The sequence below is a fragment of the Oryzias latipes genome, chromosome 13 (genome assembly GCF_053564925.1).
Source record: "Oryzias latipes strain Hd-rR chromosome 13, Olatipes_Hd-rR_3.1".
In the NCBI taxonomy this organism is placed as follows: domain Eukaryota; kingdom Metazoa; phylum Chordata; class Actinopteri; order Beloniformes; family Adrianichthyidae; genus Oryzias; species Oryzias latipes.
In genome coordinates, this window is record NC_136249.1 from 15,354,674 (window position 1) to 15,379,249 (window position 24,576).

The 24,576-nt window shown below is 37.8% G+C and overlaps 2 protein-coding genes across 8 annotated transcripts in view; one reads left to right on the top strand and one right to left on the bottom strand.

The window, feature by feature from the left end:
• Window positions 1-24,576, top strand: part of gria4a (glutamate receptor, ionotropic, AMPA 4a) — a 218,384-nt gene that overhangs the window by 105,721 nt on the left and 88,087 nt on the right. For all 7 annotated transcript variants that reach the window (XR_013647093.1, XR_013647092.1, XM_023961797.2 and 4 more), the window contains 4 exons: window positions 11,021-11,260; window positions 21,586-21,638; window positions 21,850-21,981; window positions 23,881-23,934. Coding sequence is in view for 5 of the 7 variants with exons in the window: in XM_023961797.2 (XP_023817565.1) it covers window positions 11,021-11,260; window positions 21,586-21,638; window positions 21,850-21,981; window positions 23,881-23,934 (479 nt within the window). In the remaining 2 variants the exon portion in view is untranslated. The remainder of the gene's footprint in view (window positions 1-11,020; window positions 11,261-21,585; window positions 21,639-21,849; window positions 21,982-23,880; window positions 23,935-24,576) is intronic.
• LOC144981440 (uncharacterized) lies at window positions 14,684-17,108 on the bottom strand. The gene is made up of 4 exons (XM_078929486.1): window positions 16,850-17,108; window positions 15,469-15,562; window positions 15,014-15,125; window positions 14,684-14,905 (listed from the first exon to the last, which is right to left on the bottom strand). The coding sequence occupies exons 1-4, from the start codon at window positions 16,968-16,970 to the stop codon at window positions 14,900-14,902; spliced, it is 333 nt and encodes a 110-aa protein (XP_078785612.1). The 5' UTR covers window positions 16,971-17,108; the 3' UTR covers window positions 14,684-14,899.

Consider the following 24,576-nt stretch of genomic DNA (forward strand, 5'->3'; position numbering starts at 1 on the left):
CACCTACAGTTTGGCGGCCATTTTGTGCCAAAATGTGAGGCAATTTTAAACTTCTTCAAACTTTCGCGTATTTTAATCTTTCTACTATTACAATGTTCAACCCTTTCAGTTTATTCCTTTCAGCTACGACTTTTAGTCTTTCAAATCTTTGAACTTTTCAAGATATTCCAAGATTTTCCAGGATTTTCCAAGATTTTTGCTTCATTTAAATACATGGAGAATCCTTGAAAACCTTTGTTGCTTTCAAGCATTATAACTTTAACAAGCTTTCAGCTAGAGGCACCGTTCAAACATTGAAATGCTCACAAGGCTTTGGACTTCAACATACGTTTTGAAATTATTATGGGATGGCAACACAACGAACTGTTTGGTGGGCATTTTTTGACAAAATCTGAAGCAAATGTTGCAATAAACTTCATCCATGGCTGGAACTGAACATATTGAAATTCATTGGATCTGGACATATAAGGAATGTGGGCGTGGTTAGCAAACAAAGCTCGTTGCTAAGGACGTCCAAAAGTTTACTTTTTCCGATTCATCTGAAACCGACGTTGATTTGTTCCTCATCTCCAGGCGACCCAAACATAAAATGGTTGCTATGGAGATAAAATCAATAGAAAGGCCGCCATTTTGAAAAGAGTGGATTTTCTATCAACTTAGAACATGTAGCTTTTACCAATATAATACTCTCAAACAACGTGTTTTTTGGAGTCAGTTGATGATGCTGATTCCAATGTTAGTACTTTTAGCCATTTTAGCAACATCTTCAAATTTTCAACAATTCAGCCATTTTTTCAACAATTTCAGCTTTAATGCTTAAGTCCTACAAATTTTGACCTATTTCAGCCATTCTACTATTACAATGTTCAACTTTTTCAGCTTATTCCTGCTAGGACTTTTGCACCTTTAACTTTTCATGGTTCTTCCAGTACAGTTCAGCCATTTCTTCAGCTAATTCAGCTTTCATTCAGCAGTACAGCATTCAACCCTGCATTTTCTTCTGGAAATGCAGCTCCTTCTAGTTTATTATTATTATTATTATTATAGTATCTTCCGCCGTTTTTTGGCGTTTAACTACTTCTACAATTTTTAACCTATTTTAACCATTCTACTTTTAAAATGTTCATCTCTTTCATCTTATTTCTGCTATGACTTTTGGTTTTTCAAATCCTTTTACTTTTTAAGATATTCCAGGTTTTCCGGGAATTTTTGCTCCATTGAAATACATGGAGAATTTTTCGTTCAGAAGTTCACAGTTAAACTCCTTCTACAATTTTTCACCTATTTTAACCGTTCGACTATGAAAATGTTCAGCTCTTTCATCTTATTCTAGCTATGACATTTTGGTCCTTCAAATCTTTGAACTTTTCCAGATATTCCCGGATATTCCCAGATTTTCCAATCTTTTTGCTCCATTAGCCACACCTTTGCTTCTTTAAACAATTGTAACTTTAACATTCTTTTGGCTAGAGACACCGTTCAAATATTGAAATGTTCACAAGGTTTTGGACTTCAACATAAGGCTCAAAATTATTATGGGATGGCAACACCACCTACAGTTTGGCGGCCATTTTGTGCCAAAATGTGAGGCAATTTTAAACTTCTTCAAACTTTCACGTATTTTAATCATTCTACTATTACAATGTTCAACCCTTTCAGCTTATTCCTTTCAGCTACAACTTTTAGTCCTTCAAATCCTTGAACCTTTCCAGATATTCCCGGATATTCCCAGATTTTCCAATCTTTTTGCTCCATTGGCCACACCTTTGCTTCTTTAAACAATTGTAACTTTAACATTCTTTTGGCTAGAGACACCGTTCAAATATTGAAATGTTCACAAGGTTTTGGACTTCAACATAAGGCTCAAAATTATTATGGGATGGCAACACCACCTACAGTTTGGCGGCCATTTTGTGCCAAAATGTGAGGCAATTTTAAACTTCTTCAAACTTTCACGTATTTTAATCATTCTACTATTACAATGTTCAACCCTTTCAGCTTATTCCTTTCAGCTACAACTTTTAGTCTTTCAAGTCTTTGAACTTTTCAAGATATTCCAAGATTTTCCAGGATTTTTCAAGATTTTTGCTTCATTTAAATACATGGAGAATCCTTGAAAACCTTTGTTGCTTTCAAGCATTATAACTTGCTTTCAGATAGAGGCACCGTTCAAACATTGAAATGCTCACAAGGCTTTGGACTTCAACATAAGGTTTAAAAATTATTATGGGATGGCAACACCACCTACAGTTTGGCGGCCATTTTGTGCCAAAATGTGAGGCAATTTTAAACTTCTTCAAACTTTCACCTATTTTTACCATTCTACTATTACAATGTTCAACCCTTTCATCTTATTCCTTTCAGCTATGACTTTTGGTCCTTTAAATCTTTGAACTTTTCCAGATATTCCCGGATATTCCCAGATTTTCCAATGTTTTTGCTCCATTGGCCACACCTTTGCTTCTTTAAACAATTGTAACTTTAACATTCTTTTGGCTAGAGACACCGTTCAAATATTGAAATGTTCACAAGGTTTTGGACTTCAACATAAGGTTCAAAATTATTATGGGATGGCAACACCACCTACAGTTTGGTGGCCATTTTGTGCCAAAATGTGAGGCAATTTTAAACTTCTTTAAACTTTCACGTATTTTAATCATTCTACTATTACAATGTTCAACCCTTTCAGCTTATTCCTTTCAGCTACGACTTTTAGTCTTTCAAATCTTTGAACTTTTCAAGATATTCCAAGATTTTCGAGGATTTTCCAAGATTTTTGCTTCATTTAAATACATGGAGAATCCTTGAAAACCTTTGTTGCTTTCAAGCATTATAACTTGCTTTCAGCTAGAGGCACCGTTCAAACATTGAAATGCTCACAAGGCTTTGGACTTCAACATACGTTTTGAAATTATTATGGGATGGCAACACAACCTACTGTTTGCTGGGCATTTTTTGACAAAATCTGAAGCAAATATTGCAATAAACTTAGTCCATGGCTGGAACTGAACATATTGAAATTCACTGGATCTGGACATATAAGGAATGTGGGCGTGGTGAGCAAACAAACTTCGTTGCTAAGGACGTCCAAAAGTTTACTTTTTCCGATTCATCTGAAACCGACGTTGATTTGTTCCTCATGTCCTGGCGACCCAAACATAAAATGGTTGCTATGGAGATAAAATCAATAGAAAAGCCGCCATTTTGAAAAGAGTGGATTTTCTATCAACTTAGAACATGTAGCTTTGACCAATATGATACTCTCAAACAACGTGTTTTTTGGAGTCAGTTAATGATGCTGATTCCAATGCTAGTACTTTTAGCCATTTTAGCAACATCTTCAAATTTTCAACAGTTCAGCCATTTTTTCAGCAATTTCAGCTTTAATGCTTTACTCCTTCTACAAACTTTGACCTATTTTAGCCATTCTACTATTACAATGTTCAACTTTTTCATCTTATTCCTGCTAGGACTTTTGCACCTTTAACTTTTCATGGTTTTTCCAGTACAGTTAAGCCATTTCTTCAGCTAATTCAGCTTTCATTCAGCAGTACAGCATTCAACCCTGCATTTTCTTCTGGAAATGCAGCTCCTTCTAGTTATTATTATTATAGTATCTTCCGCCGTTTTTTGGCGTTTAACTACTTCTACAATTTTTAACCTATTTTAACCATTCTACTTTTAAAATGTTCATCTCTTTCATCTTATTTCTGCTATGACTTTTGGTTTTTCAAATCCTTTTACTTTTTAAGATATTCCAGGTTTTCCGGGAATTTTTGCTCCATTGAAATACATGGAGAATTTTTCGTTCAGAAGTTCACAGTTAAACTCCTTCTACAATTTTTCACCTATTTTAACCGTTCGACTATGAAAATGTTCAGCTCTTTCATCTTATTCTAGCTATGACATTTTGGTCCTTCAAATCTTTGAACTTTTCCAGATATTCCCGGATATTCCCAGATTTTCCAATCTTTTTGCTCCATTGGCCACACCTTTGCTTCTTTAAACAATTGTAACTTTAACATTCTTTTGGCTAGAGACACCGTTCAAATATTGAAATGTTCACAAGGTTTTGGACTTCAACATAAGGTTTAAAAATTATTATGGGATGGCAACACCACCTACAGTTTGGCGGCCATTTTGTGCCAAAATGTGAGGCAATTTTAAACTTCTTCAAACTTTCACCTATTTTTACCATTCTACTATTACAATGTTCAACCCTTTCATCTTATTCCTTTCAGCTATGACTTTTGGTCCTTCAAATCTTTGAACTTTTCCAGATATTCCCGGATATTCCCAGATTTTCCAATCTTTTTGCTCCATTGGCCACACCTTTGCTTCTTTAAACAATTGTAACTTTAACATTCTTTTGGCTAGAGACACCGTTCAAATATTGAAATGTTCACAAGGTTTTGGACTTCAACATAAGGCTCAAAATTATTATGGGATGGCAACACCACCTACAGTTTGGCGGCCATTTTGTGCCAAAATGTGAGGCAATTTTAAACTTCTTCAAACTTTCACCTATTTTTACCATTCTACTATTACAATGTTCAACCCTTTCAGCTCATTCCTTTCAGCTATGACTTTTGGTCCTTCAAATCTTTGAACTTTTCCAGATAGTCCCGGATATTCCCAGATTTTCCAATCTTTTTGCTCCATTGGCCACACCTTTGCTTCTTTAAAATATTGTAACTTTAACATTCTTTTGGCTAGAGACACCATCAAATATTGAAATGTTCACAAGGTTTTGGACTTCAACATAAGGTTCAAAATTATTATGGGATGGCAACACCACCTACAGTTTGGCGGCCATTTTGTGCCAAAATGTGAGGCAATTTTAAACTTCTTCAAACTTTCACCTATTTTTACCATTCTACTATTACAATGTTCAACCCTTTCATCTTATTCCTTTCAGCTATGACTTTTGGTCCTTCAAATCTTTGAACTTTTCCAGATATTCCCGGATATTCCCAGATTTTCCAATGTTTTTGCTCCATTGGCCACACCTTTGCTTCTTTAAACAATTGTAACTTTAACATTCTTTTGGCTAGAGACACCGTTCAAATATTGAAATGTTCACAAGGTTTTGGACTTCAACATAAAGTTCAAAATTATTATGGGATGGCAACACAAACCTACAGTTTGGCGGCCATTTTGTGCCAAAATGTGAGGCAATTTTAAACTTCTTCAAACTTTCACGTATTTTAATCCTTCTACTATTACAATGTTCAGCCCTTTCAGCTTATTCCTTTCAGCTACGACTTTTAGTCTTTCAAATCTTTGAAATTTTCAAGATATTCCAAGATTTTCCAGGATTTTCCAAGATTTTTGCTTCATTTAAATACATGGAGAATCCTTGAAAACCTTTGTTGCTTTCAAGCATTATAACTTTAACAAGCTTTCAGCTAGAGGCACCGTTCAAACATTGAAATGCTCACAAGGCTTTGGACTTCAACATACGTTTTGAAATTATTATGGGATGGCAACACAACCTACTGTTTGGTGGGCATTTTTTGACAAAATCTGAAGCAAATGTTGCAATAAACTTCATCCATGGCTGGAACTGAACATATTGAAATTCACTGGATCTGGACATATAAGGAATGTGGGCGTGGTTAGCAAACAAAGCTCGTTGCTAAGGACGTCCAAAAGTTTACTTTTTCCGATTCATCTGAAACCGACGTTTATTTGTTCCTCATCTCCAGGCGACCCAAACATAAAATGGTTGCTATGGAGATAAAATCAATAGAAAAGCCGCCATTTTGAAAAGAGTGGATTTTCTATCAACTTAGAACATGTAGCTTTTACCAATATAATACTCTCAAACAACGTGTTTTTTGGAGTCAGTTGATGATGCTGATTCCAATGCTAGTACTTTTAGCCATTTTAGCAACATCTTCAAATTTTCAACAATTCAGCCATTTTTTCAACAATTTCAGCTTTCATGCTTAAGTCCTACAAATTTTGACCTATTTCAGCCATTTTACTATTACAATGTTCAACTTTTTCAGCTTATTCCTGCTAGGACTTTTGCACCTTTAACCTTTCATGGTTCTTCCAGTACAGTTCAGTCATTTCTTCAGCTAATTCAGCTTTCATTCAGCAGTACAGCATTCAACCCTGCATTTTCTTCTGGAAATGCAGCTCCTTCTAGTGTTACATTTGTTTTCTTCTTATGCTATCTTCCGCCGTTTTTCGGCACTTAACTCATCCTACAATTTTTAACATATTTGAACCGTTCAACTTTTAAAATGTTCAGCTCTTTCATCTTATTACTGCTATGACTTTTGGTTTTTCAAATCCTTGTACTTTTTAAGATGTTTTAGGATATTTCAGGATATTTTGCTTCATTGAAATACATTGAAAAAAAATCCTTGCAAACCTTTGTTTCTTTCAACCATTATAACTTCAACATACTTGTAGCTAGAGACACCGTTCAAACATTAAAATGATCACAAGGCTTTGGACTATAAAATACGTTTAGAAATCATTATGGGATGTCGACACAAACTACTGTTTGGTGGCCATTTTATGACAAAATCTGAAGCAAATATTGCAATAAACTTCATCCATGGCTGGAACTGAACATATTGAAATTCACTGGATCTGGACATATATGGAATGTGGGCGTGGTTAGCAAACAAACTTCGTTGCTAAGGACGTCCAAAGGTTTACTTTTTCCGATTTGTCTGAAACTGACGTCGATTTGTTCGTTATCCCCAGGCGACCCAAACATAAAATGGTTGCTATGGGGATAAAATTAATAGAAAAGCCGCCATTTTGAAAAAGTGGATTTTTTTTTCAACTTAGAACATGTAGCTTTTACCAACATGACACTCTTAAACAATGGGATTTTTTTTGAGTCAGTTGATGATGCTGATGCTAGCACTTTTAGCCATTTTAGCATCATCTTCAAATTTTCAACAGTACATCCATTTTTTCAACAATTTCAGCTTTCATGCTTAACTCCTTCTACAATGTTTGACCTATTTTAGACATTCTACTTTTACAATGTTCAGCTTTTTCATCATATTTCTGCTTTCATTCAGCAATACAGCATTCAACCCTGCATTTTCTTCTGGAAATGCAGCTCCTTCTAGTTATAATTATTTCCCCCAAACTTCATTATACTAGGTGAGGCAGGTGGAGTAATAAGCTCAATATTCTCTGACTACTAGCTAGCCTGGCAATAAGCCTGTCCAAAGAGGAATGTCTAAAGCCTAACTTTGAAAGAGCTGGGAGCTTATTCCAAAAGACAAGTTAGCTTGGTGGCTAAAAGCTCTACCTCCAACTGTACTTTTAGACATTCTGGGAATTTGTGTGGACAGGCCCCGCCCCTTTTAGGTTTGTTTTACATCCAAACCTGACAGTAATGATTATAAACTTCCAGCAGCTTGTTGCTTTATGATGCTTTACAATTTTACCCGCCCCCTTCTATAATCACCCTTTTATCTCCCCCTCTCTAGCATCCCTCTATCTTCTTCCCTCCTTTTCTTTTCCTTCCGGTACATATAATTAATAAGAATAAAGTTTAGTATAAATTACAAAAGGGGTTCATTCAAATATACATCTTTTGTGTCAGAAGATCCATAATCCCATGTTGTAAAAGTAAAAAATATCCAACATAAGAGACCTTCAGCTCTCATCTGTTTGCTCAGCTATTGAACCGGACAAGTTAAGAAAAAAAAAAAAAATAGAATATCTGGGCACCACAAGCAGTCCTGCATTTTGTGAGGGAAGTGTTTATCCCTACAAATACAATACACTTTCCAAATTCCCTATGATAGTACATTCGATTTTTATTGCTTCCTTTGAAATGGCCGTACAAGCCTCAAGAGAACTGTGAGGCACACCTGGGCTACCCTAAAGTTACACGGGCAGGACAACCCAAAAACCTGCAGCACCTGTACGGGTCAACCGATGTATGCGTGCAAGTGGCTAAGGTGTAACTAAGGCAAACAAACAAAAAAATCCTGAAAGCACAAGTATAATGAGCAGAAGAGTGACCAAAGAATTCAAGCTGATTTTGGATGGAAAAAGGAAGAGAACACCCCCTGAACACACACACACACACACACACACAAACATGGTTAGACTAAATTCATTTTAGATGAAAATGCGGCATCTGCAAACGAAAAACGTTAGAGGAACTGGGAGGCATCTGGAACTGACAGATGAGACCTCTGAGACCTTTGATGCTGGTGCTTTTACTTTAGTGGAGATGCACCATGCCACCGTCTCATTAAAGCTTTATGAAGCAAGCTTAGTACGCATTTTATTACAATGACGCCACGGTCTGGCACATCCCAGCCTTGCGGCAAGCTAGTGTTTATAGAAGGGGTTGTGAAGACAAAGAGCTTTAACACTGTTCTATAAAAAAAATGATTAAAATAAAAATAGAAATGTTGGAAAGGCAAAGCCAATGCTCAAAACAATAAATAAAAAAAATATGACATTAAGGGCCTGTACTGGAGAAAAAAAGAAATAAAACAAAAGAGAAGCAAAGAGAGATTTCACAATTGTCCTCTGGGCAACAGTGTCTCATATTCTATTATCATAAACCTTTTGGTAGGCATGAGAGGTCTATTTTTTTTCTAGCTTCATTTACATTTTGGAACACATGAAGGCTTAAAGCAACATAGCTGTACAATATATGCTTTTCAAACAAAGAAATATATTATGCAGGACTAGTCAAGAGTGTGTGGAGGGATTTCAGAAGTTCATTTTGTTTAGACCTGAACCGTCTGTACCATAAGAACTGCAGTGTCTTACATCAGGTCTGACTGGAGCCATGCAGCACTCAGCTGAAGGGCTGAAGCAGAGAGCAGACAGGATTTGTTATTACCAATGCCTGGCTCAAGGTGTGCTAAAGGGGCGGGGCAGTCTGGATTTAAGGACAATCTGACCCAAAGGAAGCTCAGTTTGATGATGCCTTCGTGTCCTACACGTCCTTGGCGTCTTGGATTTCATTTATCTCAACTGAAAGCCGCTTTTCATTACTCCGTTGATGAAGAGTCATCACTTTCCTGTTTTTTAATGTGAATATCTGTCTCTGCTTACTGTCTGCTTCAACCTTTGTTGCTGTCATTTCCATTTCAGACTTTTCTTCTCCTCCAAGCTCTTTCATATCATTTTTAGTCCCTGTGATTTAGTCTTTGCCTATTAAAGCTTAACTTTTACTTCAGAGGAGCAGTGAAAGAGTCATTTATCAATCTGTTTCATATCAGTGTCCTTCACCTCAAAAACATTTAAAAAACGTGGGAGCACATTGTGAAATCCTTCCTGGAAAACGCTGAGACGAAGGACACCGTGAGTCAGCTCCTGCTGAATGACGGCATGCTAAGCACGGCTAGGATGCTGGTTCTATGAATTGAAGACATTAAGCTCCTGTCATAATCAGAGACTAAACCCCTGCCTTATCACCCACTGGGTGCAGGGGGCACAGCTTTGTTTAATTGCCACAAGCTGAACCGTCAAAGCTGCGTCTCCCTCAGTGTTTACCCCCACTGTGGCTTATAGCTGATAATGGAATTACTCTGAGTCCTGGGAGGAGGGAGAAAAATGAGGGAGGAACCGAGAAGGGAGGCAATCACAGATGAAGAGAGGCCAAAAAGATGAAGGAAGGTCAATGGTGGAGGCAGAAATTCAGAACGGATGAAACGTCTGCCTTCATAACCGAAGAAAGAGCTTTTGAGTAATGTCTGGTTGTTGCTTAAAGCAAAGCCCACCATCTGCCCGTCCCAGGCTTTGCTCCTTCATGACGTATTGCAATGAGGAAAGTGAGTTATGATGTAGGATAGAGCAGGAGTCCAATTGGAAGAATGCACCTCAGGGGAGAGTTGGGAGTTTAAAAAAAAGGGGATAAACATGATAAATAAGGATGAGAAGGAGAAAAAAATTGCAAGAAAAAATATAATAAAACAGTGGATAGATATAAAAACAGTGACATAACACATGTAATATGTAGACAATACATTTTGAAAACTTGAATTGTGTGGAGATGCAATAGGGTGTATTGGGGAATAGGATTTAAATGGAACCAAACGAGTGTCCATTTATGACAAAGTGTGTCAGATGTTTGCAGCTTATATATTTACCTACATATGTGTAGTTATATGAGTATCTGAAACTGATTGTGTGCCATTGACTGTATAAGAACTAGACTGAGTGATCCCTCCCCCCTGCTGTTCCAAACAGGAAGTACCCGCTGGTTTCAAGGATCCAAAACCTCATAGACTTTTGAGAAATAAAAAGCTGTTACTCAGTCATTCTATTTGTCAGAATACCGATACCTTTTTTAACCTGTGTGAATGTTAAAATCAGAATGAGAGCATGTGTAATTGTGAAACAGGTTTTGTGCGTTTCTGATTATTGAGACTGAATTAATTCCATATATCACGATCATTAAAATGTGCAGAATACTAAAACCAGACGCTAACTCAATGATGAATGGCAGGAAGTTTCTCTAAAAGGAGGCATCGTACTGAGACAACAGATCAGATGAAGACGTACATGAAAGTATTATTGTGCTTCCAAATGAATCATTAAGCGCCTTAGCTGTGGGCTGTTTGCTGTTTCCCTAACAACTTAAGGATCATCCAGGGAAGTTTTGGCACATGGTAATCATTTCGAATCTGTCAGGAATTTTGCTTCCAAAGACCTTGTAGAGCTGTTTCTTCTTAATCATGCTCAAAATTTATCACTGGCTTTATATAGGCGTTTTATGTGAGATTCTTCTCATGTTTAGCTCTACATTGATGAACTATGGGAACTGTTAAAGCCATAGAACCACAGAAGACCTGCAGTTCCTGGATCTAATTATATGAGAGAAGGTGTGGTTGTCACAAGCCCAAGCTCATTAAAACTGTTGCCAATTTAGAAAGATTCTACTTTATGAACTTAATTAAAAATATGAGTGCCATATTTCTGTTTTTCTCTAACTCTTATCCATTTTGTGTCTCTGGTTTCCATCTTCCAAATCCCTTTCCACGTCTTTTCTCTATCTGTGTCACATCAGTTTGTTCTCAGTATTCAAGGGGGGTCTTCGCCATCTTCGGCCTTTATGACAAGCGCTCAGTGAACACGCTGACATCGTTTTGTGGAGCCCTGCACATCAGCCTGGTGACTCCCAGCTTCCCCACAGAGGGGGAAGGCCAGTTCACACTGCAGCTGCGGCCGTCCATCAGAGGAGCTTTGCTGTCACTGCTGGACCACTACGACTGGAACCGATTCGTCTTCCTCTATGACACAGACAGAGGTAAATGCACACTAACTATTATATTAACAAGTAGAGAACTGATCTCATTCAATCCATTTTCATCTTGTACCTGGTCCTGTGGAAGGTACAGAATGACAGAAGTCAGCAATCAGAGCTGTTTTGTTTTATTGATTGATCTAACCTCCATCTGTATCTGGTCAAGAACCTAAAACTAATCTGAGCTGGTAAGAAGCTCCAGTGAAAGCTACATGAGGACGGTTCCACTTAATGCACGTTTGACATAAATTGAATCAGGTCTAGAAATATTTTTTAAGGATGAAAAATATGACATATATTTGTACTTTCAGGACTTCTGCGGATTATTTTGGTTCCATAAATTTCAGCTAATTCTTTAAAACAGAACAATCAAAATTTCTGTTAATCCGGTTTAATTTTTATTTAGCATCTTAACTTTTAGTTTTGTTGACAATAGTGTTGCATTATAGTATTAGTGACAGCAGATATAGATAGATTGTTAAAGGTTTGAATATCGACATTGGCTGCTATGCAGAGTTCTGCTTACAGATCTAGTTGATATGGTTCTGCAGCTACAATAACTTTGTACAAACAAGGTTTACCGTGTTGGGGTTTTTGAAATTGTACAGATGAGTATAACCAAATTTGGATCCAGTATTCAAATCTGTACTCCAAATAAACTTAAACATGAATTTATTGAGGAAAAATGGTGCTAAAAGCGTGGATGGAGGAGGTTAGGGGAGAGAAATTTGCAGGTGGTCTATGGTAGAGATAGTGTAGCAAGTAGGGGTAAGACGTAAAAACAAGGCAAAATCATGTCTAGGGTCCAAGCTATATGGAGTTATTTCAGTCTCAATAATCAGAAATGCACACAACCGGTTTTACAAATACACACGCTCCGATTCACAAATGTCATTTTATGCAAACGTGAAAAATAAATTCGGAAATACACACCCTGTGTTTCACAAACACACAGATTGTGTTTCACAAATGCACACTAAATGTTTTACAAATGCACAATAAGTGTTTCTCACAAATGTGCACACTGTTTTTCACATAAACATTTTAGGAATTCACAATAAATGTATCAGAAATACACAGTAAGTGCTTCACAAACGTGATTTTTAGTTACACATGTGATGTGAACTCACAGATCATTCGAATTGCAGACTGTGCATTCAAAGTCCCGTTCTCGTTTGTGAATCTCCCCGTGTGTGTGAGAGATTTTTCTACGGTGAATATTGAGACTCATCTGACGGAGCGGGTCAACTAATGTCACCATTGGCTAGTGAATCTGTCAATCAAACTCATCGGCAAAGCAGGCGGGTTCGCTTTTAGCCAATCGAATGGCCCCTTACACTTTCTCTACGCTTTCTGCAGGTGGCAAAAGCTCCGCCCATATTTGATTCTGTACCAGTCGGTCGTTAGCGTGTTAGCCTTAGCATGGCTTGTCGGTTTATTTGCCTTCGGTTGTCAAAAATTACTGGCTTGTGCAACTTTTCAGTGGACCTGGGAGCAAGGCAACAGTGGTTGAATGCAGTTGACATTGAATCCATCGAACTCTGTACTGGTCATGAGATTTAAAATGAATGTTTCACTCGGGATTGTTTGTACGTTATTCTCTTAGCTTTCATGCTAGCGTCATTTCAACACTCAGACACAGTTCCCTTCGGTCGTGATCATCTGAAGGTGGAGGAGAAAAATCTTTAACTTCCACAGAAGGTTTTGTGGAGAAACTGGCATCACTTTGCTCCGTACCACGCAGTGGGACTACATTACCTCAAGTTCATCTCACTGTCAATCACAGACGCCCAATATACACCTCCCCTGCTCAGCCCAAAGTCACTTTGATGGACCTTAATTTTATTTTTTTAATAACTCAAATGTCATTGATTTTATATTGTAACCATATACATATACACCTCTTGGCCAGGTCACCCTTGCAAAAAAGATCCTCATCTCTCTGGGTTTTATAGCTGGTTAAATACTACACAACAAAAGATGGTCATAGAACAACAAAGTGCAAACATTCACCCTTTATTGCAGAGTAAAATTCAGTGAAAACATGGACAGATTAAAACATCAAAATTTAAGCAAATGTGGGATCTCTACTGATTTGAATTTTATTTAAAGTGGAACTAATTTTCATAACTTCCTTACATACAATGAAGTCCCTTGAACAATACAGCAGTATTGATTTGAACTCTGTCTTACTCCCCTCAGTCTCTCTTCTTCTGTATGTAATTATGTCGCCTAAATTAAGTTCTAAACAAACGGGACAGTAAAGATATAGGTCCACTCCCACACGGTCTGAATTAAACAATGGATTGATGTCGTCTTGCAGTTCCAACATTTGTGGACCCAAAAGGTGACTGTCCCATTCCAGGACATTGATCCCAGGATGAGGTTCAGCCATGGATCCACTCTCCTCCCATTCAATCTCTGGAACCAGCATACCCTGACAAAAAAAAAAAAAAAAAAAGATACTGTTTATGAACAGCACTGTTTTTTTTAATGTTTTAGATTATGTAGGAACAGAGACCCACTAATAATGACTTATATTGTTTCTAGCAGGCAGACCTCATATCTCCATAACTGTTTATAATTTGCAAATAAGTGACTCTTAACAAAGTAGTGAGATTAGTACAGCTGATGGCTCATAATGCCAAACATTGTGATGCATTTTGAACTTGCAGATGTGCTATTCTTCCTACTTGATTTAAAAAACCAAACAATTTAGGGAAATAGTTTGCACCACACAACAATAATACTTTTCATTCATTTTTGATGAAAATTCCTTGTAGTCATTGTGATTTCATCATACTGTTCTTGATACTTTCCACTTTAGTCGAACTGCACACAAATCAGTTGTCCAGTACAGTGAGATTAAATAAAGCAGGGTTTTTCAACCAGTGTGTCTGCCGCGGGAGATGGTCAAGTGTGCCGTGGGGAATTGCCCTACTTCACTGATCTGAAATCATTTTCCATCTCCAGGAAATCAGCTCTTTGTTAATCCAAACAGGCACTGATAAAACACTGAGTAGTTAGGAATATAAAAGATCTTAAAATGACTTTTTCTTTGTGTTTATTTAATTCTATAAAATACATTTTGATAAGGTTGACAGTACCGTGATTTAGCTGCAGCTATAACCTTGTAAGGAAAAGTCCCGCCCCTTTAACTGTCTCCACCAATCATTCTTGAAGGCTTAATCACATGTCATCAGTCTGACCAATGAGAAGTGGTTAAAGTTTTCACTTCCTTGTTTTTAATTCTGCTGATAAAGTCGCTCAGTTATAACAAAAATACCAGCTAAAGCTCGTCTTTAGCGGTGTAACTTTCCACAGAGTCCGGTGTCAGACCGTGGAACAAGAGAACAAAGGTTGAAAAACACTGAAATAAAGCACTTACCCGGGGATCAGAAACAGGGTTCTGGGTCAAGCCCAAATGCCACAGCTGATTTGGTGTCATGCTTTGCTCCGTCCTGATTGGCTGTCCCACGCGTCACTAAAGACATCCAAACTGGCCTGAATGCGTGGTAGGAAGATGTAATGGCAGCAGAATACGTGATGTTACTGATATTGAGCAAGTCTTGGTCCTCAGGAGAGTGCAGGATGTTGTAATATAAACCAGTAACAGTCATGAAGACATCACACCAGAGGAGCTCAATCCTGTATTTGGAAAAAAGCAAAAAGAAATATTATATTGTCAGATTTATTTTTAATACATCATTCACTTTTATGTATATATTAAAGCATCTAAAACTAGGTTCAACTCACCGTTGATTGTGTGTACACTTTTCCCACAATGAAGCCGTTTGTGTCAGTTGTACGTACTGTGAGCATTAACTCGGCTATGCCCACGTTTTCTCCTCCGTGATCTCCTCTCACCCTGACAATAACATGAAAATCAAGTCTCAAACACATAATTACAAATGCATCGCCAATACGGTACACATCAACTTAAAATGTAATGTTCTTATGTATGATGCCAATAAGTAGAATTTCTAGGTTAGATAAATTGCAGGAGTGGGTTACATGTATCACTGGGGAAAAAAATGAGGTGAGAGAGACTGTTAAGGGGGGGTAAAATGTTATTCACGAGGGGAAAGTTTTAGAGTTGGCTTTGTTTTCAGAGGAGTCTAAAAAAAGTTATTTTATTTTTGTACAAAAAACCAAGTACTTATACTGCCTGATATGTGAATAAAAGATTTCTTTATGAAAAACATGAATACCTCAGAGGTAAGCCATAAACGTTCACAGCGTCACTGAAGAAGGCCAAGTGGGTGTCTGCACAGTTGTTGTCTGCTATCTTCTCAGGTACAAGATCTATGGAATACAAGTACAAATACTTTCAACTGACAGATATTTACAGGGGCAAAAATGCTAAATTCCCAATTGACAGGTAAAACAGTAATACAATAGGATGATAAAATATGAAATAGAATAGAATAGAAAGGTATTTAGGATGTCACGCTTCAGCAATTCCTAGAGAATAAATAAAAACACAACAAACATGGATGGATCATTTAGCTGTCTGAGATTAAATTACATAATTTTCAAATATTAGAAAGGGGAATTTTTTAAAACACTCTTGCTATGATAACTTGAGCTTGTAGTAAAGAACAGCTTTAAAAAAATATCAGAGACAAGACTCTGATCACAGGAAGCCTGTGTGTAATACTTACAGTAACTTCTACTCAAATCACTGTTGACAGCAGATTTCTCCCATCCGCCCTTTCTGTGACTACTTATTGACTACAAAACAGCCTAAAAACACAATGTTTGGGATTCTTGTCATTTTGTCATTGGAAGTAAAGATACGGGGAATTTAGTGGCTGTCACTCTGACACAATCTCATAGGGCTGGTCATCACAATGAATACGGGTTCTAACGGTAGAAACGTTAATGAGGCTTCTTTCATTCTCAGTGGATTCATGTATGTTATGTTTAAAAAATGCCGTTTTCATGAATGTCATATGAATTAACTTTGTTGCACATATCCACCCCGTCTTAAAGTCTGGGTTGTGAAAAGACTGTCTAACTTTAACCCGGATCGCGTTTACATAAAGGCAGCACACGGGACAGCTAACTTACTAGCTAGTTAGCATAGCATCAGTGTTTAAACAAATCCCCGTATCTAAATCAATACTTTTTATTAAACTTTCTGTGCTGCTGTAAATCCGGCATGTTTTCCCCTTGGCTCCTTATTAATCATGTTAAGAACCTACATTGGCTGTATATCTAGCTTGAACCGACGCGCTAGCTTAAACTTCCCTCACACTCACACAGGGCAGGCAGACACAATTTGAGTCGAAAGCCGTCTAGTTTCGAGGCCCCTGGTTGGTTGTAGTTACTCGTGTTGTGTGAAGAGCTGGTATGCCAAGTATAAAACTTGACAAAACCATCATAAGTCCTCCCCCGCTTTCATAAAAAATATGACCGCACAGGCTAAGCTAAGCTAATTTGCGGTGGGGGTACTCTGCAAACGACTCGGCTGCAGTGTTCATAAAGCAGTCACACATGTCACTTGGCTAAGGAGACCGCTTCAACTTAGTATTCAATAACATTACAAGATGTACAACGAGGGAATGATAAAATAAGTGCATTACTTACGGGCTGAGACTGTTCCCGTTCTGAAGACCTCTCCGCCATGTTTGCCGCCCGCGTCCTCCCAACTGCTGTGCTGAACAGCTCCCTCCCTCGTCAGTTGAGAGTGAAGAGTGTAAGGGGCCATTCGATTGGCTAAAAGCGAACCCGCCTGCTTTGCCGATGAGTTTGATTGACAGATTCACTAGCCAATGGTGACATTAGTTGACCCGCTCCGTCAGATGAGTCTCAATATTCACCGTAGAAAAATCTCTCACACACACGGGGAGATTCACAAACGAGAACGGGATTTTGAATGCACAGTTTGCAGTTCGAATGATCTGTGAGTTCACATCACATGTGTACCTAAAAGTCACGTTTGTGAAGCACTTACTGTGCATTTCTGATACATTTATTGTGAATTCCTAAAATGTTTATGTGAAAAACAGTGTGCACATTTGTGAGAAACACTTATTGTGCATTTGTAAAACATTTAGTGTGCATTTGTGAAACATAATCTGTGTGTTTGTGAAACACAGGGTGTGTATTTCCGAATTTATTTTTCACGTTTGCATAAAATGACATTTGTGAATCGGAGCGTGTGTATTTGTAAAACCGGTTGTGTGCATTTCTGATTATTGAGACTGAAATAACTCCATAAAGCTAAGTCCAAGTCCAGAGATCCAGTATCCAACAGTGAGAGGCAGAGGGGGAACCTGTGGGCAGAAGGGGAGTCAATAAGGCCAGAGGCAGACAGAGAAGAGCCAGGAGTCAGACCAGATTTGGTGTCACAAAGTCAGGTAGAAGAAATCAGAGGTAGAGAGTCGATGCACAGGAGTCAGACAACACAGTAACGTAGCAAGACAAAGCTGTTTAAGAAGGGCATTGGGGGATTTGATTTGATGAAAATGTGGATGATAAAAAAAAAAAATTCATATCAATTTTTTATCATATGATAAAGTAATTTGGAATTGAAGTTTTGGACACCCCCAAAAATATGTAAATGCCTGATATAGTACAATAAGTAATGAGGGGATTTGGACACAACAGTTAAGAGGGGGGTTACAGGAAGCCCTTAGCTTAAAAAAAATATGAAAGGAAGTAATACCAAAACCGATCTAGAATTTTCAGGAATACAAGAAATGTGAAGCAATTATTTACAATATTACAACGTCTAATTCTAAATAGAATAGATTCATCAAGAGCAAACTCTGTTTTTAATGATACCCCCTATTGCCTTCATTATTCCCAGTTCCTATCCAGTAGTTTTCCAGTATAGCCACTGCTGAGCAGTTCCACTTAAGGATTTGAGAACAACGGTTTGCTCAAGAGCACTGCCATCAGCTGTTGAGGGGGAAAAAGGCTGGGCTAGTGCCCTATCTTGGCTCAATCATGTTAGTCTGGGGATCTGAAACCAGCAATCCTCCAGCTAAAGGATCACATCACTGAAATATAGGGTTATGCCAGAATTCCCTCACTACTCCTTAACCCATAAAACAGACATCCAAACCTTTTTATTTAGTCTGCCTACTCCCGGTGCGACAAATTAGGATGTTTTACCATCAGAAAGTGTGTCTTTCTTTTTGTTTTTTTTTGTATTTTTCAAACTTATGCATGTATTTAGAAGAGAACAGACCATGCACAGGGTAGTAAAGCACAAATAGGGATGTAATGTGGCACATGGCAGCAGAAGAATGGGGCTTGGCCTTAGTTCCTGGGGCATTCCCTTGCCTTTAATTCAACCATGCTGTCATGCACTGCACGTAACCTAGTGGAGCGGGCGCAGCTGATGCCCTCGGCCTCTAACCGCCACCATGGGAATGCTTGGCACATTGTTTCGCTCTCACATGCATGCATACACGCACAGACCAAGTCTCTACCACAGGGAACAAAAACGCAGGTCAAACATGACTCAAAAGTGCCGTAAGACCAAGGTGCAGTTTTGTGTTAGGAAATTAGTGAGCTGCCTCATGGGTGAGCCGTAGTGGCTCTGTGCATCTGCCAACTTCCCTGTGGTCCAAAATGTCTGGGTCTGCACTCAAGGGACTAGAGAGGAGGAAGAGGAGGAGGAGAACAGAAAGGACAGGTTAGCTCAATCCAGCTGGTGGGGCTGCAACAAGATGGGAGAGGAGGAGAACCGAATGGTTGTACGGAGTGGTAGAGAATGAATGCTGGGGAGTGATAACAGGAAGTGCTCAAAATTGAAGGAAGGACAAACAGAATCACAAGCCTGTGGAGATGCAAAGTAAAACATAAGGATGGAGGAGACGTAGATGAAAATTTGAGAAAAGATAAGGAAATGGAGGGATGGATAAATGCACAGAGTTTGGACTGTACTCACCCATGACTTGGCCAAAGCAGGACCCTTCATTATAGCTACCCATCAGGCCCTGCTGCCCTTAATGTCCTGGAAAATGGGCAGTAACACTGTGATCTGTTTTATGTCCTGTGCTCTGCTGGGCCCCAACGACAGCCTGCAGACACACACACAGCCACATAAATATCCCTTTGCTCACACAAAGACAAACGCACACACCCACACACCAAGGTGTGCACACATTTCCATGCAGCGGATGGATGAATGTGCATCCCTCCAAGACTTTAATTCATTTTGAATAAAAAGGGTCACAGACTTGCATACAAGCACATTTTCATCCGTGCAGACACAAACTGCCTATTTGCGTCTTTCTGTCTTACTTTAGAGTTTAAAGTATTGTGCATTCAACTTTGTTTCATCAGACATTCTTTTATCTGTCGTTTTCAATTCATTAGTCCACCTGCATCACAGAGACGACTAGATGTGACTGTGGTAAAAGTTTCAGTGATGGATGAAAAGAAATTCAACTAAACTTTTCTCTTGTTGTCCTTTTTTACAGTTTTATTTTGTAACAGAGATTGATACCTAATTGTAATGTTATGGTTTCTTTTTTTTTCTCCTGCTCAAGAGCTGAGCAAACAGCTAAAGCTGATGGCCACTTGTGTTGGACAGATTTTACTCTGTCATATCCCCCCATTTACAATAGGGGGTTATGAATCTTCTGATACATGAGGTGTATATTTATATAAACCCTTTTTTTATTTGAGGCTTAGCTTTATTTTTATTTGCATAATTTTTTTGGACAGAATGGAAAAAAGGGGAGAAACAAAGAGAATGCACAAAAAGGAGGGGAAAAGGTGGATAGAGAAGTTGGAGGATGATTTAAAAATAGGGGCAAGTAGAAATACAAAAAAAAGTCAACAAGCTGCTCGAGGTTTATCATTATTACTACCAGATGTACTTTTTGCAGCTCTTCAGGGACATTTATTATGGCCATGAGCAGTTTACAAAAAAGCATTGTTGTGAATTTTTCCCTTTTACGTGATTCAATAAGCATCTCCGAACATAGTCCACAAATTGATAAAAGACATAAAACTATCTTCACGGCGATACAACACAGTCAAATTCATTTGCCTAAATGGCAAAAAAAAACTTCAAACCCCTCCCCTTCCCATCATCCATCTGTTTACAGCCTCGTACAACCCCAACCTAACATTACCTAACATTTGCAATATTAGAGCTATCCAGCCGTACAGTCAGAGCCAGATGTCAGCTCCGATGAGGACAAAGAAGGTTTACATGAATCTAGTCATCTACAAGTTGATGCATCAGAAAATGGAGGAGCAGGGAGCTTGTGGCTTCTGCGCCACAGCTACTGGCTTTTAGCGTCTGCTCTTGATTCACCAAGATTTGCTTAATCACATTATAATATTATGATGTGATAGTGAAATGCTGATCATTGATAAATCTTGAGACAGATAATGATATTAATAATGTCAATACATTGTGTGGACTTTTTATTGTAATAGTTTAATAAATTTAGGGGGGAAGGGTTAGAAAAGCCTCAGCTTCTGCCTTTATCCATTTGAAACATGTTCACCATTCTGTTAAATAGAGATTTTTTGGATACTGGCTATAGGTATCAACAAGTGTATAATTTTTATCTGTTGTTGTTTTTAAATAATATGTAATTGAAATAATTAAACTAAACTGATAATAAAACGCAATCTTAATATCTTTTTTCCTCCATCATTAGAACATTGTGACAAGAACATGTTAAAAACACCAAAAACACCATTTTCTTCAGAGTGGGTCTTTAAAAAAGTGTGTCATAATAATTTATTCAGGTATTGTTTGCAGTGGTGTGAAAAAAAAGAAGTTATCATATGTTCAGTGAACACAACACATATCCCTTACTGTGGTTCACTTTCAGCCAATTGTAATTGACCTGACTGGGTTGAAGCAAACTTGTAATGGACATCTTTTTGCTTACTTCGTATCCATAAAAAGGCGAAGACAGTAGAGAAACAACAGGAAGAGAACCTGAAGTTTGAAAGAAACTGATTATTTACTTCCTGATGAATCTTATATCTTTTGACCAACATCATCTTGTTTGTATCTGTGGTTTCCTCAGTACTAGATCAAATTTACAATACATTTCTTTATCTTTTACATTCTCAGGAAAACATAACTGTCACTTAGTAAAATTACTAACAGTGAAACAAACATTCACCCTTGTCTCACTTTTTTAGACCAGGAAGTTTTGTGATAAATTAATACTGAAGAGATTTTTAAGTGGGGAATAAAAACAAAATTGTCCGTGTACAAAGATTTTTCTTGTACATAGTTTTTTGTGTGCATCATCGTTGCTCCAATAACTAACTACAATCTCAACATAATACCAGCATTATTTTCTTCTTTCTCTTCTTTCCTCGCCGCATTTTAGGCTATGCAATACTGCAGGCAATTATGGAGAGAGCGGGGCAGAACGCATGGCAGGTCGGTGCACATAAACACACACACACATTATTGGGATGTTGCCAGAACGCACACATTACAAACAGTAACACCCATGATTTTCCTCAGCATATTTATCCCTGGTCAGTCGACCACGTGCTTGTGTTTTGCTTGCATGATCTTGTTCATGCACACAGTTTGCATATTGCTCTGCAGTAATGTGGGTTTGTCCTGTGAATACACATAAAAACAGGTGAGTGCGATCTGTGTGGAGAGCTTCAACGATGCAGCATATCGCAGGCTCCTGGAGGACCTGGATCGACGGCAGGAGAGAAAATACGTCATTGACTTGGAGCCTGAGAGACTCCAGAGCATCTTGGATCAGGTAACGTCGATAAAATTAACTACGTTTGCACACATTCCTGATTATAAGAAAGCAGCTGAGTATATTTCTAAGAGCAAAGCTGTCTAACTATGCTAACCATTTATTGTGCATTTAACTCTGTTATACAGCAATATATAAAATAAACAATCGACTCCTAATTAATTAACAGAAAAGGCCTTTGTAATTTTAATCAGCTGCCACTACTCTAAAACCCGAACTAGATCATTTATTATTATGAAATGCCAACATTTAAATTTGATTGTAATGGATTTCAAACAGAAGTTTGTGAAATTATTATCATCTATAAAACAAAACGGAGATATATATCTTTTAATAAAACATTTTCAAATATATAGGGTTTGAACCTCAGACAGAAATATCACTCCATATTAATCTGGAATTTCTTTGCCAACTTTTTTTTTTTTAAAAGACAGTGAATTATAAAATGACTTTCATCATTACACAGCAAAACAACAAAATGTTGCTTTGACTGTATGAAAAATATTCAATATCAACTATTTAGCACATGTATGTGCAAATGTGAGAATGGACTAAGCAGATGTGCTGCACAGTGTAGTGGTTAGCACTCTCGCCTCTTTGGTTCAAATCCCAGCTGGATCCTTTCTGTGTGGAGTTTGCATGATCTCCTTGTGTCTGCATGGGCATTTTCCAGGCAGTCTGGTTTCCTCGCACAGTCCAAAAACATGCTTCTGCAGTCTGCAGGATTTAGGGGGTTCAAAAATGAAAAATCAGTATGACACGCCAGCATCTCACCTACTTCCCCCTTACTTACTCTTACATATTATATGTTCAATACGACCTGTCGATTGCTGCATGCCTGCAGAAAAAGATATGCATGAACATTTTTTCTCACTCCGCGTTCACCTAGCGTTTTATGACCTTGATAAAGGTTTGCCCATTTGTTGACTGTTTAGCCTGGTTTAAACAGACATCACATTACACAGTGGATTTGATCCTTTATATACTGTATGAATAAACTTCAGAGATCGAAAATCAGCTTTCAGAGTAAAACTTGATCTGTGTCAGCTTGAAATAAATTTACATGTAAATGAGTGTTTGTCTCTGAGCCCCTTAACTCAGTGTAACATACCGCAAGTAATACATTTGATAAAATCATGTCTCTCTGGCTGAATATGTGACACATGCACAAAAATGCATGCAGGTACAAACATTTTGATGAACAAATATACTTAATATTTAATGATCAACACACTCAATTCAAATCCACACGGAAGGAGAAGCCTCCCTTTTAGGCAGACAGACAGAAAGGCTCGCTGACTGTTTTTTAATTGGCTTTAGTGGTGAGTAAATACACACTCATGCAAAGGCATTCACGCACAAACACACACACAGAGTCTCTGCAGTGCTGGCATTGGCCTGCATCCCTGCTCTGAGACAGAGACTGCTCTGTTTGTCTGCTCCTGCCAGCTGCAGTCTGTGCATGTGCGCATGTGCACGCGTGTACGTGTGCATGTGGGTATGTTAGTAGAAAGCTGTTGATATGTGGAAGTGAAAGCAAAGAGAAAGAAAAAAATTGACAATTTTCTTCATTAGTGCTAAATGTTCCTCCTTTGGTCAAAAGACTAAAAATTTGTTACAAATGTTTAGATCAATTATTAGAATATTTTGACCTGCCTTTTATTTCTAAAAAGCTCTCTAACTGAGGTTTAGGTATACAGAATTGCTGACATTTCTCAAAAATGATGATTAACAACAACATCCACATGAATTTTATGCTTCATTATGAATTAAAAAAAACACAAGAATTCTGGGAAGGACAGAAAAAAATTAAACAAACAGGAGGTAGTGTTTTTGTTTTATGCCACATGTGCATGAGGAGAAATTACGACAAAGTGTATCTCCTTTTTGTGTTTCCAGGCTGTCAGTGTGGGCAAACATGTGAAAGGCTACCATTACATCATAGCAAACCTGGTAAGTGGATGTAATGTCATTACTGCAAAAATGTTGGCTTTAAAGTTTGAGAGTCCGAGATGTGATTTAGGACGACTGACGATGCTTTTGATCTCTGTTTCATGAGCTAAGAAGCTCCAACATCATGGCTCCCAAACATGAGGATAAAGCTTAGCCAAAATGGAGTCTGGAAAATGCAATTAAAATGCAATTTTGTTTTTAAAATCTTTAGATAAATAGTGAAGCTTTTGCAAACATGGGTTTTTTGTGCAAAGGCAGAACAAATATTTGACTGTAAAATTTAAGTTTTTATCCTAAACCAACAATTTATTTTCTTTTTATATTTGTTAGGTTTTTTTTTTTTTCTGGCTGAAACCTTGTGTGTGTGTGTGTGTTTTTCTAATAGATTGTATTTAAATCTATATAATAGCAAAATTGACTGGGGGCACAATCTCTTATAGAGCTAAACAAATATATCAAAGTCAAGTAACAAAACCGAAATGCACGTCAGGGATATCCAAAGGAAGATTTGAAACTATTATGGGATGGCCACAGGACCTAAGACTTGGCGGCCATTTTGTGGCAAAGTCTGAAATTTTGTGATTTTCAAATTTTTTGCACAATATGGGAGAAAAAACTCGCAAAATGCGCATTTCACATATT